This window comes from Python bivittatus, unplaced genomic scaffold (genome assembly GCF_059951505.1).
Source record: "Python bivittatus isolate LINGU-HERP-01145 unplaced genomic scaffold, Pbiv_v1 ctg000560_np1212, whole genome shotgun sequence".
Taxonomy (NCBI): Eukaryota; Metazoa; Chordata; class Lepidosauria; order Squamata; family Pythonidae; genus Python; species Python bivittatus.
The window spans coordinates 4,815,271-4,832,713 of record NW_028277083.1 but is presented as its reverse complement, the minus strand read 5'-3'; the positions used below and the strand labels follow the sequence as shown (position 1 = coordinate 4,832,713).

General features: G+C 48.4%; 1 protein-coding gene across 1 annotated transcript; it reads right to left on the bottom strand.

The window, feature by feature from the left end:
- Positions 1–2,255: 2,255 nt before the first annotated feature.
- NATD1 (N-acetyltransferase domain containing 1) lies at positions 2,256–15,474 on the bottom strand. The gene is made up of 3 exons (XM_088148029.1): positions 15,123–15,474; positions 8,333–8,451; positions 2,256–5,358 (listed from the first exon to the last, which is right to left on the bottom strand). The coding sequence occupies exons 1-3, from the start codon at positions 15,217–15,219 to the stop codon at positions 5,242–5,244; spliced, it is 333 nt and encodes a 110-aa protein (XP_088004155.1). The 5' UTR covers positions 15,220–15,474; the 3' UTR covers positions 2,256–5,241.
- Between the last annotated feature and the right edge of the window lie 1,969 nt (positions 15,475–17,443).

The following is a 17,443-nucleotide window of genomic DNA, read 5'->3' as shown; positions in this document are numbered from 1 at the left end:
CCCGAGGGCTGGCGGGAAACGGAGTCCAGGAGGAGGGCAGAGGGGAAGCACGGGGAAAGGCTACCTCCCCGCGCTCAAACCACAACTCCCAGCCTGCTTGGCGGCAGCCCCGCCAGAGGCGGCGGGAAAAGGGGTGGGGGAAGACCGCCAGCGGCGCCGCCTGGGAAATGGAGTTTCGCTGCGGGGGAAGGAGGGGAAGAAGGGAAGAAAAGAACTACCTTTCCCAGGAAAGGACGGGCGGGGCATGGTCCACGTGGGAGGCTCCCAGCGACCACGCGGGGCGGGGAGAAAAGGCTTACCCACACTTCGGAGAGGGATGGGCGCCTCGCTGGAGCCCAAGCCCCGCCCACTCTGCGCGGCTCAGCCAATCATAGCCCGGCGCCTCGTTTCTCGGGCTTCGGATTCAGAACGCCGCTTTGCGAGGAGTTTTTCGGCGGGGAGGCGGCGCGTCGGTGCAAATGAACGAGTTGCTTGCCGTTCAGTGGTCCGCATGCCTTCGCTCCACAGCAAACGGCACTTAGCAGTGCAACGCCCCTAGTTAAGGTTTTTTGCGGGGAGGGGCTCATATCGGGTGAGCATCACACCAACATCCCGCTAAACCATGGTTTGTTGAAAAAGGCCCAGCACCAAAGTTCACGCCAAGCACTAAGTTAGAAACAGCATCGTGCTTTACGTGCTAACTCAGGGTTTTTCAACCTTGGCGACTTTTAAGAGACGTGGACTTCAACTCCCAGAATTCCCCAGCCAGCACAGCTGGCTGGGGAATTCTGGGAGTCAAAGTCCACATCTCTTAAAAGTCACCAAGGTTGAAAAACCCTGCCTTAAACTGTTGAGTTCTCAGGAATGTGGAAAGACCTATCCATATTTAGACAAAACCTATTTTCCATCTAGAACCTCCTGCAGGCCATTTCATACAGCCCCTGTGTCTGCCGTGACATCCATACCCAAGACGGTGAAGTCCAACCAATCCGGGTCTTTTGGCCAGCAGCAACTGTAAAAGATGGCAGAATTCCAGTCTTCCAACCTCCCACGACCAGACCAGCACCACCATCGAGGCTGCAAATCCTTCTTCCCGCCCTACCAACCCCAGTACAAACGTCTGCCTCGGCTGCAAGATTGCGGAAAGGCGCTTGGAACAAAGTGGTTTGGGCGAAAGGTCTTGCAAATCCCACCTTGTGCTTCAGTTTTAATATTTTGAGGGCCTCCACCCTTTCGGCCAGCAGCGAAACACAGGAAGTAAGTTCCAGCAGAGAAGGTCCTTTTCATCATCAGACCAGAGCGGAAGGAGCAGAACACTTGTTTGGTCAGAAAACTAACTTATTCGCTTTCCCCAGGACTCTTGGCCATTACTCAGCAGTTCTTCCACTTTAAAATCTGGCAGCTAGGCTTACATGTTTCCCCTTCCTTCCTTCCTTCCTTCCTTCCTTCCTTCCTTCCTTCCTTCCTTCCTTCCCATATAGCTAGATCCCTCCCTCCCTCCCTCCCTCCTATACATATAGCTAGATCCTTCCTTCCTGCCTTCCTTCCTATATAGCTAGATCCCTCCCTCCTTCCTTCCTTCCTATACATATAGCTAGATCCTTCCTCCCTCCCTCCCTCCCTCCCTCCCTCTTTTGGAGGATCAACCTGCAGACAGGAACCCTTCCGCTTTCACTGATTAGATCCAAGCCAATCTGGGAACCTTTTCCAGCTGACGAATACAATTTAAAAGCTTAGAGAGAGAAATTGCGGGAACTCCTCATATACCATGTACAAGAGCCCACAAGTCCTTCAAGAAGTAGAGAACATATGTAGCTCAGGAGTTGAACTCTTCGGTTGTTTTTTGCAGATGTTTCATGACCAGACTAGATACCATCATCAGTGCGAGGGAAAGTAGGGTTTGCTGGCCATCTATATAGGGTAGTTTGCTCTGCCAGTCTCGGTGGAGTTGTGGCTTCCTATTTGACAGTTCCCACACCCTCAGGGCAAGCTACCCTATATAAACCACCAGCAAACTCACTCTCTCTCTCGCCCTGATGTTACCTAGCCTGGTCATGAAACATCTACAAGACGACAACCAAGCTCAGAGAGCACCACAAACTAAACAGCTCCTTTCATTCCTGCTTGACTGATTTATATCTCATCACTCAGAGGTTAACCCTTCAGTCTTTGGCATGAGGAAGTGAATCTGTGCACATTTCCATCATCTTACAAGTTCCAAATCCACCAAACCAGTGATTTTCAGTGACCAAACAGTTTAGCCACACCTTTTAAAATTGTCTTTCATGCAACAGGGCCAGGTTTTATTAATAACACAACTCGAGAAGGAAAATATTAAAAACACACTTGTACACAAAGCAAAAAGGTCATTGTAAGTAGTCCTGAGTCAGAAAGGCACATAGAATAAGGGTGAAAATAATTCCACTTTGGTGGAAAACATGGAATCAACCCCCCTCCAAATCTTCTAAGCTGATGGTTCTTGACGTGGTAGATGATTCTCGAAGTTGTGCCCATCAAATGCTTCTTGAAGCTCTCTGTGCCCATCTAATGGACTTTCCATCTTCAATGAAACAGTAAAGAGGTGCTTTATCCATGCTCTGTTCTTCCTGCAGCAGATCCCTGAAATGTTTTGGTTTTTTTGCCCTCAAAGATCTGCTAAAGTCACATTCCCCAACTTTGGCCTCTTCAGAGAAGATGGGACTTCCAGAATCCCTAGCCAGTTCAACCACAGTTGGAATTCCACCACCTCTGGAAAGACCAAAGTTGTAGAAAGCTACACTGAGATAACTTCAACAGAGAGAAACGTGGCTTCCAATCCACCACCCTGGCCTTTGTGGATTGTCCAAGGACAAGGACCACATTGCCACTGCCCCTGCCTCCCCCCCCCCCCGCCAGCTGTCCTTGGAGACACTGTCACTCTGCAATGCAAGAATTAGAAACTGCAGAAAGGTGAGGAGTTTTTTTTCCAAAAAAAAAAAGAAGAAGAAAACACCAGTGTTACTAAAAATATTTCAGTAGGATCAACAAAGTTTTGGTGGGGCACCACAGAAGGAAGCAGTGGTAGGATTTCTGAAATACTGCACTCCTTCTAAGGCTGGAAGGACTACTTGGATCTTTGCAAGCCACCTCTTCACATGTAAACCGAGGAGAGGGGTCCCATCACAATTAAGGATAACTCATCTTCCTCCTCCGGAGCCCCCAACAGCATTTCTAGGCAAGAAGGACATCTTCAGTGACACAGCTGAAGACAACTGGATGTCATGACAGATAGTGAACAGCAAGGCAAGTCGCTCAGGTTTTCCAAATTATACAATGACACTGATGCTTTGTTGTCTTAACTCTGTCCCTTGCTGGGAGGGCAGATGTCCATCAGGTAAGGTGTTTATATGCGTAAAAGTGCCAATCCCCCTCACAAAACATCAGAACAGACTCTCAGCTAGAATCTCTTTAGAACACTTTTTCTCAACCTTGGCCACTTTACGATGTGTGGACTTCAACTCCCAGAATTCCCTAGCCAGCATGGCTGGCTAGGGAATTCTGGGAGTTGAAGTCCACACATCGTAAAGTGGCCAAGGCTGAGAAACACTGCTTTAGAACAATCAATGCATCAAGCCACTGCCCCAAATATCACTCTTCAGGTAATGACCTACCTTCTTTTCTTCACTTATTTCTGCTGAAATTCCCAAGGAGGGATCCAAGGAACTGAACTGGACAGAAAAGGGGTACAGGGCCACTCGAGGCCCTAACAGAAGCCAAATTCCAGGTCTGTGGCAACAATCAAAACAGCCAAAACCTCCCAGGGGCCACTCTTATATTAAGCCAAACTTCCCCAGCGTGGGCACCCTCTGTGGTGGCCAAGGGTGATGGGAATTGTAGTGCTAGACATCTGAAGGGTGCTTAGCTAAGGAAACATGGACTAAACAACCCCCAATCAGGGCAGGGGCCGGGGTAGGGGAAGTGTGCAAGAAACAGAAGATGATTCCAGTTCCCTGCAAAACCTTATTGCATCATATTCAGAGTAATTGCAATCTAGCCCCCCCCCCAACAATCCTCCCCACCCTTGGATATGCTCTGTTTAAACCATCCAATCAGCGGCGCTCTGTATGTTTCTGACTACTCTCCCCAGCTGCCCCCAGCCATCATAGCCAGAAGCGAAGGATGTGAGATGCTGAGACTTTGACCGCAGCTAGAAAGCCAACCATAGTAGAACCACCCGCTTCAGACTCCTCTTTTTTTGAACCGGTTTGCCAACGAATCTCAAAGCACCCCACCAGATCCCTGGCCGTTCCGCTGGTAGGATTCCACCTGACTTGCACTGTCTGCGTTATGGATCCTTTTAAAAAAAAAAATGGCTTGAGTCAAGATTCTGCTCCGGTTGGAGATGCCCACCGTGTGTTGAGCAGAGGCACCACACTCACCGTTCACTAGGTCTGTTCCTCTCATCCCTTCACCTCAAATTTGCTTTTCTTATTCTGTATAACAGGAAACGTCCCCCACCAGAGGAGAAGAGATCAAGGGGGGAGGGAAGTTCCACCAAAGTGTTATAAAAAGCTATGCCAGCCCCTTTCTTCTGAGATGGTCAGTAGAATCCTTCTAACCCTCTCATTCACCCCCTGCAAAAAAACCCCAGATCATCACATTACCCTTTGCAGCTCGGCTGAGCAGACGCCCCACTCAGTGAAAGTCCTTTCTCCACTTCAGTCCATGTTTCGACAGGCACACCGGGCCTGTGAGATCTCATTGCCAGAGCGCAACATTTATTGCATTTAGCATCTTGCTTTCGCCTCTGAGTCTAGCCTGCACGTTCCCACGTGGCCGACGTAGCCAGGTGTCCAAAGATCCCCTTGGAGGCCCATAGCTTGGCTTCGGTCTTCTCAACGCTGCTGCAGGTTAACAAGCCAACAGCTGCCAAGCTCACCTCCTTTTGCTCAACACTCATTCCTTCGGGAAGGAAGACCTGACCCACCCCATCCCTTCTATTGCCAAAAGTTAATAAAACCCTCAGGAGGTCTACTTTGACACCTGACGGTTTCCCGTGGAAGAAAAGGCAAACGCAAACCGTAATATGCTAGGTCAGCCAAACCATGAGGAGAGCTGGTTGGAAGCATCGTTGAGAAATCATGCCATTTGGTCTGTTCGAAAGTAGGAACTCTGAGCATGTGCAGAGGCAGGTCAGGGGTCCCCACGACAGCTTGGAGGCAAAGGAGAGTCAACAGCAGGCCTGGCTGCCATCTTCAAACAAGGCTCTCCCGCTTGCCTGTGTTAAGACTGTAAACGTTCCAGATACTGTGGCAGGGGGTTCTCCTTGACGTATTTCTGAATATACCAACATGTCAGGTGGGCTTTCAAATCTTCCTCCACCACGAAATCCAAGGCAGCCTGAAAACAAAGAAGAGAAAGACCCCCCAGGAACAGAGTCAGCTTCTGAAATACTATCAAGAGTTGGGCCCACCATGTCTGAACCCACATCTTTGATACTGCTGGCTTAACTGGTGTTTATTTATTGATTTAACCAAATGGATAGGCCACTTCATCACAGGACTCTTAAGTGGCTTACAACCAAACAAATACACAGCATAAAAACAGAACTGCCACTCCATCACGAGTCAGGACAAATGATATGGGAGCATCCCTGATAATACACTCTTTACTTGGGTCCTCTTCCACCCTTCTCCAAAGATTTTTGAGAAAGTGCTGCTTCTCCTGCTCTACAAAATGATAGTCACCGAGGGCTCATTCTAGCCAAGGGGACTCTTCCAGAGTAAAGGGTCTCTGACTGAAAAAGTCTACTTCTGGATACCTTCTGCCAAGAGGAGAACAGGTATCAGCAGCAGCACCTCTCAGCCCGCACATATTGGACAAGTAGATTCTAGAGTCAGTATCAAGGAGCAGAACCATAATGGGCTTCGCAGGTAAGAACCAGCACCTTGGGTTAGACCCAGAAGCCCAGCAGTAGCCAATGTAGCTTGAGCAAGATATAACATCAGCCAGCTACTCTGGCTTCTGCTACTCAGCAAGTGGTGATGTGGACTCCTTCTCCCCCAGCTCTAGCCTCTGAATCATCATCAAGGGCAATCCCAGGTTGACCAAACTACAGTAATCCAATCATGTTGAGAAAGGCATGACTCATTGTTGCCAAAGCTTCTTGGTCACGACTGGAGCATTAGCAAAATCCAGGCAAAAATCATGCCAGGTCATGGTTTCCGCCTCCAGCTCTTACAGGAGCTACAAGTCCAGGAAGACCCCAGTTGCATATCTCCTCTTCCAGACATAGTGCCACCCCACCTAGAACCAACGATGGAGCTATCTTGGAACCAGAGGTCTTCTAACCAATAGTCCCTCCATCTTCCTGAGAGTCAACCATCCTGCCTCATCCAGGCTCTCACAGTCTCCAAGCACACTTCAAGCCCACATCTCCTCTTGGGTTGGAGATGGACAGCTGGGAATCATCCACATACGGATGATTCCTCATCCCAAACCAACCCTCCCACAGTGGTTTCATGTATATATTTAACAAAAGAATGTGGACGGTTGGAGACAACTACTCAGGACCTCCACATGCATGGAATTTAAACAATAAAACAAAACAAGAAATAAAGGGCCCTGATTCAGCCCTATAAAATCTAACTGCAGCATCGGCAGGAGTGAACCCCAAAGTGTTTTCCCTCGGCCCCAACAAAATCAGTTTCTCTTTAAGCTTGGGGAGAATTCCTTTCTGGCAGAACAAATCCCCTTTTCATGCAGACAAAAGGAAGCAATACTGTACCAATGTCCTCGCGCGTTCCCTCTCCCCAACAGGAAGGGGAGGAAATCACGAGCAGATTGTAGGAGATAAAGAAAACCCATGCGCAGAGAAGCAGCAGGATGCCCCCCCCCCCTTCCTCCCCAGGAAAAACATAATGTGCCTCTTAAGGATCAGAACTGCAAGCCAAAGCTGCTTATCCATAAATTGCAGGTTGGAAAGGAGATTCCAATTGTTCCTTTTTTGTCCTCAGCAATAATAAGCGATGCACATGTTTCTCCATGCTCATTAGCTAATTTGATGAACAAAGGCCGGAACAAAACAGAGGCAACTTTGATGTGACATTAAACCAAGATCTGGGGGATTTCACCACCATTCAGCCCTCTCTGACCCAGCTCCCTCCAGATAGATGTGTGGGATTTTCACTTCTAGCCTTTCTCACCAGCATGGAGAATCATAGTGCCTGGCCAAAAGCTGAATATCTCAATGGGATTTACTATTTTAAAAGAAATGCTTTAAAAAAAAAAAAAGAAGTTATAGCTAGGAAAGCTTTGGACATTTTTCTACACCCAGAGAACATTCCTTTCAGTCTACAGACTTCAGCCAGCCAAGATGCTTGGCTATCACCATGTCAATGTTAACCACTTTGTCATAAACATTCCTGGGTGAATTTTCCTTCCGCCGAAGACAGTAAAACAGATTTTTTTGAAAAAAGATCTTACATTTTGGAAATATCTTTGGAAGTGACATGTTTAACCGATGCCAAGTTTAATCTCTTTCTTGACTGCCTGTGTACTTTTCTAGCAATAAATACCCTGGATCTAAAAAGAAAAATGCCAAAAACATATACACTGAGAAGTATTTTCCCCAGAACATAGCAAGGTTAATCCACCAAAGTACAAAAGAGGGGGGAAAAAACTAAAAACTGGCAAAAATATTAGCTAGACTTGCATGAGCTGCAAAACTGTCCGTGTTCAGTGTCCTAGGTTCAAGGCTCGACTTTCATTTCACCTACCCAACAACAACCCTCTGAGGTAGGCTGAGCCAAAAGAATGTGTGCAACTGGTTCTAAGTCTCCAATGAGTTTCTGGAAAAAGGGGGACTTTAATCAGCCCTCCCGTCTTAGTCCAATACCTTTTCCACCATACCAAGTGGTCGCTGAGAATCAGGCAGCATACAAGTTTAATACATTATGAAACAATACATCTATTAATTATTCATTAATTGGGAGGCATGCTGGAGTTGTGATTAAATAGCTATTTCAAAATATTAAACAATAATTATTATTATACCACATTCGTTCTTGTTTAACTAACTGCTACTGTATTAAGCAACCCAAGGCTTAATGTAAACCTTTACATGTCTCTACACCAGTGTTTCTTAACTGTGGCCGCTTTAAGACGAGTGGACTTCAATTCCCAGAATTCCCCAGCCAGCATGCTGGCTGGGGAATTCTGGGAGTTGAAGTCCACTCTTCTTAAAGCGGCCACAGTTAAGAAGCACTGTGTAAATCTTTGTATGCGTATTCCAAACAGGACAACCTAGAAGTGAGAAAGCAGAAAAGCCCCCCCCACGCATCCCCTCCAGGAAGGGCAACCGGCTAATCCATACCTTAGCCAGATGTTTTGCAATTCCTCTCCCCCTGTAGGTATCCGGGACTTCTGTGTGCTGCAGATCCACCACCCTCTTCCCTACGTACTCATACAACAGGACGGCTTTATCATGGCAGCCTACAAGTAGAAAGAGAAACCAATTCACACGAGCCACCCAAACCTGGAAAATTTAAGATACAGTATGAATGTTAGTAGCACTCAACTTTCTGACTGCAATTCCATCATCCCACCGCTGTGTTCACACATTACGCTAAACCTGGGTTGGGTTAAGGACCACGGCAACCTTTGGGTTTCAAGGGCCAAAATCCCAAACTGGGTGAGGCCAAAGTGTTGGGGGGAGGGGGCACTTGGGAATTTTCCTGGGGCTTGAGCATCCCCTAGGGTGGAGGGGTTCATTCAGGGTCCCACCCCATCCCTCCAGCGCTTCAAGAGGATCCTCTACACTCAACCGTAGTGTGATGGTTTTGCTTCACGCTTGGTGGCATTCTGCAAAGGCACCCGCTGGTATTAATCCAATAAATGACAGTGAGCAGGGGTGTCCCCAGGGTATTGTCAAACTGAACAAGATGGTGACATTGCACCTAAAAACTAGGTAGAGCTTTGATTGCACCCCCATGGCCACCTTCTACAGCAGTGTTTCTCAACCTTGGCAACTTTAAGACGGGTGGACTTCAACTTCTAGAATTCCCCAGCCAGCCTTCCCCAGGTTGAAGTCCACCCGTCTTAAAGTTGCCAAGGTTGAGAAACACTGCTCTACACACATCCCTTTGGTGACATGAGCCATGGACCGGTAGGATGTCCAACTCCAACTCTCCCAATTAACCTGGTATCCCAGGTCCCTAACCATGTCCTTCTCTACAGTAGAAAATTCTTTGTCCATGACCTCAGACGTTCCTCCTCCATTTGGTTATAAAAATTTCCCCAACACGTCCCCTTCTGGAGAAATCAAGACTAAGCTGGCATCTATGCTCAGTTGCCCCCCCCCCACCCTCCCCAAAAGATTTCAGAAACTGGACCGGCTGAAATTCCTGAAGATAGAGCACCCCACCCCAAGCAAGGATGTTTGGAAACCCAGGTCAAGAAAGGTCTGCATTGACTCAAAAGCTGGTATGCGTGGGGTGGGAGGAAGGGGAGCAGAAACAGATGTTGTGGATGGAGGTGGGTAATATATGCATTTATCTACATGCACATTCAGTTCTTACTCATCTGGGTCCTAGGTCTTGGAGAGTGAACATAAAACCATGTTCACCCATGCTCTGAATAGTCCTATGTTGCGCCAACCCACCATTTATCTCACACTCCTTGGATGGTGAGACGCTCAAGAAGCTTTTCTTTTTATTATGTTTATGCCTCAGTCAAACAAGACTGAGAAGATGCTGCCAAGAGAAGAAAAGCAGGTCTATTGTTCCCACACCGTGCTTTCTTCAAACAAACATAAGCCATGATTCCTGGCTTGAAATAGCCTTTTGAGAACTGGCATCTTCTGGGCGCACCGCCTACAACTCCCAGAATTCCTAGCCAGCATGTCCAGTCCACGGATGGCTGTCCAGTCTTCGATGGCGCCGTTACATTTCTCTACCTGCGTGCAAGCTTCAGCCTACTCTACAGGGAGGTTTTCCAAGGGAACTCCTGCTCCAGAAAGCACAGGCAGCAGGCGGTAGAACAATGCAAAGCCGTAATCGCTAAACCAAAGAGTCAGAAGCCCCTGGGGTCCGTCGCAACTTCAACCATCTTGCCAAAGCAACTTGAAACCACGAGCAACAACTCCAGAAGACGGGGTAGAAAAAAAAAGCAACTTTCTTTTGCAAAGGGAGAAAACTTGCAGGGACCCCCAGGGCAAATTTTGCCACCCTGTTAGCGGTGGCAGAACACACCGCACCAAGATTCGCCTGTCCGTGCATGTCAGAGGATTTCAGCCCTGAAAGATTTCCATCCTTTTTAAAGAACTCCCGCTGCTAGATTTTGGCAAGAAGAACGAACCTTGAATTGCCTTGAAACCGATAGCCTAAAATCAGGAATCTGGCAGTGCTTTTTCAAACTAGCTAATTTTATATATATATTTTTAAATTCATTTCTATTAAAGAAGTTTTTTGCAAAGTAAAAACCATACCAATGTAAAGAGAAAAGAAAGTGAAGTGATAAGTCAACAGAAAAGACATGAAAGAAAAAAGGAGAGAAAAATAAAAATAAAAATAAGTCGCTTCCGATCTTCTTTACAATTATAAATACATTTATATTTTATCCTCTCTCTCTAAGGTTACATCGTGGCTCCCTTCTTTCCATATTCTACCTTTTCTAATCATCAACCCAAAATCACAAATTCATTTTTTCCCATTTTCAGCAAAAAGTCCATCCAGGGTTTCCAGTCACTAATAAATGTCGTTATTGTCTTTTCCCTAATCAAGTAAGTCAATTTGGCCCTCTCTGCAAATTCTGACATCTCCACCAACCGTTCCTCCATTGTAGGTATTTCAGACTCAAACTAACCAATTTTATTAAAAGGCTTCTGCAAATCACAAAGGAAGCAAAACCAGGCTTCTCTTGATTTTGGGTTACTCTAGAGCAGTGTTTCTCAACCTTGGCGACTTTAAGCCGTGTGGACTTCAACTCCCAGAATTCCCCAGCCAGCATGGCTGGCTGGGGAATTCTGGGAGTTGAAGTCCACACGGCTTAAAGTCACCAAGGTTGAGAAACACTGTTCTAAACATATTGGGAAAGCAACTCAGTTATGGGGAAACCATGCCAGCCAAATCACATTTGAAACCAACACAGCATAACATCTAGGATAAAAGCTTAACCATGATTTCCTAAAGAACTTGCAACCCGACAGCGCACTAAGCCACAGCTTAGGGAGGTGTGTGACATCCAGTTCTTTGCATCAGCAATTAAAACATGAGATCAACTGTCATATTGGCTCTAGCAGGACAACGCGGTGTTAAAAGGTTGGCGCAAAAGTGGCCCGGGTTCAAGCATCCATGCGCCGCCACGGAAATTTTGACTAGTTTTTCTTCTAGCTTAGCAATCAGGAAAGAGGGGGGAAGCAAGCGGGTGGTGGAGGATATATAAAAGGAATCCATTAATCCAAGTTAGTGAGAAAGTGCCAAGCTGTTATTTTTTTTCTTCAATTGAACAGGCACATTTTACACATTAGCACATGAACATGGAGCAAGACGTAGGCTAACTGGAAACTCTCCATCTTTCCATGAGTCCCAAGGAACATTTCTAGGCCCTTGGATCTCCCATAAATCGGTTTTGTTATTCCTGATGGGCTACGACCAGATCTTTACTAAAAATGGCACCTTCCACTTGCTCACATCAAGATCTGTTTAGCCCTGAATTTCCTATTCAGTTCTACACTGCATGGTCTTCCCTGTCAAACTTCACAGTTCGGTACAGATGCCAGAACTTCTACACAACTTTTGCAGAGCTGAACTCCATATGACAACACAGATCCCACATTGGGCGGAGAAACCTTCAGCTTCAAATAGCACATGGATTCCCACCTCTCCGAAAACCTAGGCTGGTCTGTTCATTTCTGGCTTCAGCACATTGTGTAAGGCTAAAATCAGAGAATTGTGGAGCTGCAAAGGATCCCAAAGATCATCTAGTCCAGCCCTCTGCAATGTAATGGGAAAATCAGTGAAACCATCCACAGGAAGGGTTTGTCCAGCATCTTCTTAAGAACCTCCCAGCGTGGAGAACCCACAATTCCATCAGTAGACGGTTCCATTACTGTACAGATTTTACAATCAGGATTTTTTCCCTTATATTTAAACAAAAATGATTGTGGTCTTTGAAACTACAGCTTAAAAGAAAACACTGTTAAAATAAATTACAGTCGAACATGTTGCGTGGCGAGATTCATGCACGGCACTAAGGCAGATTTTTATCTACGCTCTGTTGAATAAACTATAATCTGTTTGACACAACATGCCCGGTCAAAACCAAACAGATCTAATTACAGTTGGGGTGTTGAGTCAAACCAGACTTAACCCTGCATAATTGAAAGAAAGCCACCTTCATGAGCTAAAATCTGAAGCTCGTTTGCTTTAACCGTTGGGGAAATTCAACTTGTTTTTTTTCCCAGTTTTGGATGTCTTAATGCAGCTGTTGATCTAAACAGAAACAAAAGTGTTCAGATTCATCCTCACAGCCAAGCTGGAAGCAAGACTAGAATTCCTGTGGTTTATTGCCACATTTTACATGAATGCAAACAATCCCTGTTCGCAAAAACCTATGGAAATGTCCATGTTGCAAGACTGAGTAATATTTTGCTATGCCACCCTTAGCCAAAATGTTTATCTGGGGCAAACTGTTCTGGCAGCTTTACCTCCTCCCCAAAACTAAAGGTTCACACAAACGCGATGCCAAAACGTGGTTTGCTTAATTATGACTCTGGGTGTACTGTGAACCTAACTGTACATAGTTTATTCAGTAAACTACAGCTTGTGTGAAACAGCCTATACCAGTGTTTCTCAACCTCAGCGACTTGAAGACGTGTGGACTTCCACTCCCAGAATTCTGGCTGGGGAATTCTGGGAGTCGAAGTCCACACATCTTCAATTCACCAAGGTTGAGAAACACTGCTCTAGAGTAGCCCAAAATCAGGAGAAGCCTGGTTTTGGCTCCTCTGTGATTTGCTGGCTGGGGAATTCTGGGAGTTGAGGTCCACCCATCTTCAAGTTGCCAAGGTGGAGAAACTCCGGCCTATACAATGACTCTGATCTTGTTGGAGAAAGGACAGAGAAAAACTCCACCACTTTTTCAGAGAAATCCCAACTCCTTCAGCCAAGAACTTTGCACAGCCTTCTTCACAATCAGCAACGCTTCCTGTTACCACATGGCTCAGCGTTCCTTGGTTGGACCAGATTCCTCATGGAAAAACCAGAATCAAATCCAGGGGCGTTCACAGGATATGGTCAAAAAAGTCAAGATGGTGCAATCAAAGCTCAGAACGTGACACCCAGAAAAAACAGGCAGAGTTTCTATCACAGCAACATCTTGGCACGTCCAGGGTATGGTCAAAAAGTCAACTCCGCTAGCGTCTGCTCAGTTCCTTTGCCCCAAATGCTCTGTTCTCGTAGAATTATGGCTGAAGGACAGCGCTCTCACCTTCTCACCATCTCTCTTCACCACCGAAGAGCATTAAAGATGGCGTTACAAGATCTTTTAGCTGGAACAAACCTTTGGAAAAAGCCAACGAACTTGATTTATAGCTCAGGCCGATTTCCTTTGGGAATGCACGACTATTTTAACCTTGCACTATTTAAAGAAGCTTCGTTACTTTGACTGTTTTCTAACTGCAAGATTAATTCCCTATTTACTTTCACCCATTGTCAAAAAACAGTAGGGCATTCTCAGCAATTCAGGGCAGAGAAAGAAAGGCAATTCTTTGCATTTCCATTTTCGGCCATTTACAAACCATGTGTCCTACGGGGCCGTGCAATTTTTGAGTTGTTTATCCGTTTTAATGCAGCCTGCAATTTAAATAAAACAGCCCAAAAACCACCAACTTTTTTTTTGTAGCAAAGAGCTTAGAGGAAAATGAAGAGATGTTCCTATACTTAAAAGAGAATATCCTCACTCTTTCGCTCCTATGCATAAAGGGCATTAGCAAAAGCACATAAAATACCAGAAACTAGTTTGCAATTCCCACTAAACCATGGTTTAACTACCACATATTGAGTAAAGCACAGACAGCTGGGCTGCCCATAACCCTCAGCCACAAATCCCACTGGCCAGGTTGATGCAGCCTGCTGAACCAGTGTTTTCCAACTTGACAACTTTAAGATGAGTGGACTTCAACTCCCAGAATCCCCCAGCCAGCTCCTCTGCCTCAATATACCCTTAAAAGCTTTCAACTCACTTGGATGGGTTGGAAAGGTACAGCCCACCAGCCACATCCGGACTGCGGCCCCGTGTGAAACCCCGCCTCCTTCAACCAGGATCCCACCCACGTTTGGCCTGCTGGCTGGGGAATTCTGGGAGTTGAAGTCCGCCCGCCGGAAAGGGGCCAAGTTCGAACCACCCTGGGCTCACCCGTCACGGGACGTGCCGGGCTTAACTCAGCCGTGCAAATGGAGCCCCCGCGGGCTGTCCGTCCTCGCCGGGCTGACGGCAGCGCAGCCAGCCGCAGCAGGCCCCGGCAGGGCTCGGACTTCGCTCCGGCCTCCTCGCGAAGCCGGCCAACCCCAGGCGCCAGCTGTCAAGCCTCAGGCGCGGCTGGGGCGGAGTCCAGCCCGCGGGGCTCCTTCGCGGGAGCCACCGAGCCCGGAGACGCGGCTCCGCGGTTTCGCCCGGAGCAACAGAAGAAAAAAGGAAATTGAGGGGGACTCCGAGCGGCGCCTATGAGCGGCCGAGGCCGTCGGGGAAGGGAGAGATTCTCGCCCCGTCTCAGCCGGCGTTCGCCAGCAGCCTCGGCGGCGCCTTTCCCAACCCAGCGGGGCGAGCGGGGGGCGCCCGGTTGCAGGGCGAGGGGCAGCCAAAGGCTGCGGGAATCCCGCTTCCCCCTCCCCTCCATCTCCGCGCTCCCGGGGCTAGGCGGCCCCCTCGCCGGGCTCTCGCCGCCCCCGAGCAAAGCGACGCCGGCGCCGAAGAGCCCCCGCCGGGCTGAAGCCCCCGCCCCGCAGGCTCGCGGACTCCGCCGCGGCGCAGAAGCCGGAGCGAGGCGAGGACGGCTCGTCGCGTTCCGACGACCGCAGCCGCTTTTCTCCGCCGGGGGCGAACAAAGGAGGGCGCCCCCGGGCGAGCGAGCGAGCAGGGCCCCGCCTCCGCCCCCGGGCTCCTACCGTTCAAGCGGACGGTGAACTGCCTCCTCCGGCGGTCGTGCTCCACCTGAATGGGGCAGCCCGGCTCCAGGAGGCTGAGCGGAGGCGCCTGCGCCATGGAGGGCCCGAGCCTCCGCCGCCGGCCCCGGCGCCTTTGTGCGCGCGTGGTGGGCAAGGGGCCGAGGGGGCCGGGCTGGGATCGGCCCCCGCCGCCAAGGCCGGCCGAGGACGCCTCGCCTCGCCTCGCCCCGCCGCCGGCGCTCCCTCCCCGCACGGCGGCAAGAAACTTCGCAGGAGCCAAACTCCGCAGCGCGCAGCGAATCCCGCACCCCGCGGCAGGATCCGGAGCAAACAGCGCAGGGGAAAGCAATAAAAGCGCAGGAAATCAGCTGTGCGGTCACGTGGCGGCCGCGCGGGCCAATGGGCTGCCTGCGCTTTTGTTTTGATACATTCCGTTCGACTCTTAAAGGAGCCCGGTCCCTTTTCCTGCTCTCCTCTTGGCGTCCCCCCCCGCTCGCTTCTGGGGGGCTTTGGGGGGCGAGCCTGGGGCTGGAAAAAAGGGGGAATCCCTCCAGGGTGCGGAGCCGAGGGGCAGGGAGGGGCGTGCCCTTTTGGGGGGTAGTCCTCTACGTAGATGTCGATGTCTCTTTTATATACCTAGAAATGTAGGCATAGTTTTTTAATGGTTTCGAGGCATTGCGTGTCCCGCCAGAGCCACATACGTGGGAGGGGGCTGAATACTTTTTAGTTTCTGGTCGCGTGAGGTGGGCAACCGTATGCACGTAGACACTCACGTATGTGAAAGGGGCGGCTATATAGTTTTTAGTTTTGTAGTTATATAATCAAATTTGATTCGATTTGATTTAGTTATGTAGTTGAGATGGGCTTTTATATACTTCTTAGGGTTTTTTTAGTTTTTTAGCAATGTATTTGAGACGGGCGGCTCTATAAATTAAAAAGAAAATGCTCATTCGGTGCCCCAGGCTGCAGCTTGGCTGGGTTTAAGCCAGTGTTGTCCAAAGTTGGTCACTTTAAGATGAGTGGACTTCAACTCCCAGAATTCCCCAGCCAGCCATGCTGGCTGGGGAATTCTGGGAGTTGAAGTCCACTCATCTTAAAGTGGCCAAGTTTGGACAACACTGGTTTAAGCAATGCCCCGAGCTAGAGACGCTTCAGTCACTACTCACCAGCTGAGTTCCCGCGCCATCCTTCACCAGGTCACTCCTTGCACCCCGTTTTGACTTGGGTTCAGTATCTGGTCTCATCAGCAGAGCAGCTGGGTGCAAGTTGACGTGCGAAGTTAACCCAAAAAGTTAAGATTAACCTCAAGCAAGATCTTCTATGCTACCTGACGGGTGACATCTGGAGTGAGTCGGGCCATTAAGGCAAAAGTCTGGCTTGCCTGTTATTTCCATCCTGGCCTGCTGGGTGAGTTGCAGGGGGACGTAACCTGTAGTCTGGTTGGTTTGGTGTTTGATTGGCATATTGTGTGAACATGCCCCTTCTGTGGTTTATGATTTAGGATATGTGTGAACACAGCCTGGATTGATTGATTGATTGATTGATTGATTGATTGATTGATTGATTGAAATAATATAGCCACCCATCTCACCTAAAAGTGACTTTGGGTGGCGTACAACATTGAAAAACAATAAAGACATAAAAGCGATTACAGATAAAAGAAACTATAAAACCATACAAAACCGGAGGGGATAACATGAATAAGGGAGCCATCGCAAAATCTCCCCGGTCCCCTGGGAGCCCCAGGCCTGATCACATTGCTGGGTCTTGAGGGACCTGCGGGAGATTGCAAGAGTTGGGGCGAATCTCACTTCCGGGGGGAGAAGATTCCACAAGGCGGGCGCCACGGCAGAAAAGGCCCACCTCCTGGGACCCCCCACATGGGATTCCCTGGCAGATTTGACCTGCAGCATGCCTTCTCTGCCAGACCTATATAATCCAGAAACCACATTCTCAGGCTGTCCTAAGCCATGATATGGCTTGCATGTGGCCAGTTGGGAGGACCCAACAATGGCAATTTCCAATGACACCTTCGTTTCATCAAATGAAACCTTAGCAAATTGTGTCAAGAAACCAGTCGGTTTAGGATTTCCCAACCGGGTTGCTAGGTCTCACTTGCATGACCAAAAATCATTCTACTTCATTCCAAGTATTTTTCATCTTCTCCCTTCATCTCTTTTGGATGGAGGTCCCCGTTTCTGACAAAGCCAATTTGTTATTTTTCCTGTCGTTGGTTTGCAGAATAAAAAAAGAACCAGTTGGTGTCCCTCAATTAAACAGTGCTATCTGTTTTGACCCAAGACGCTCTGTCACAGTGCCTG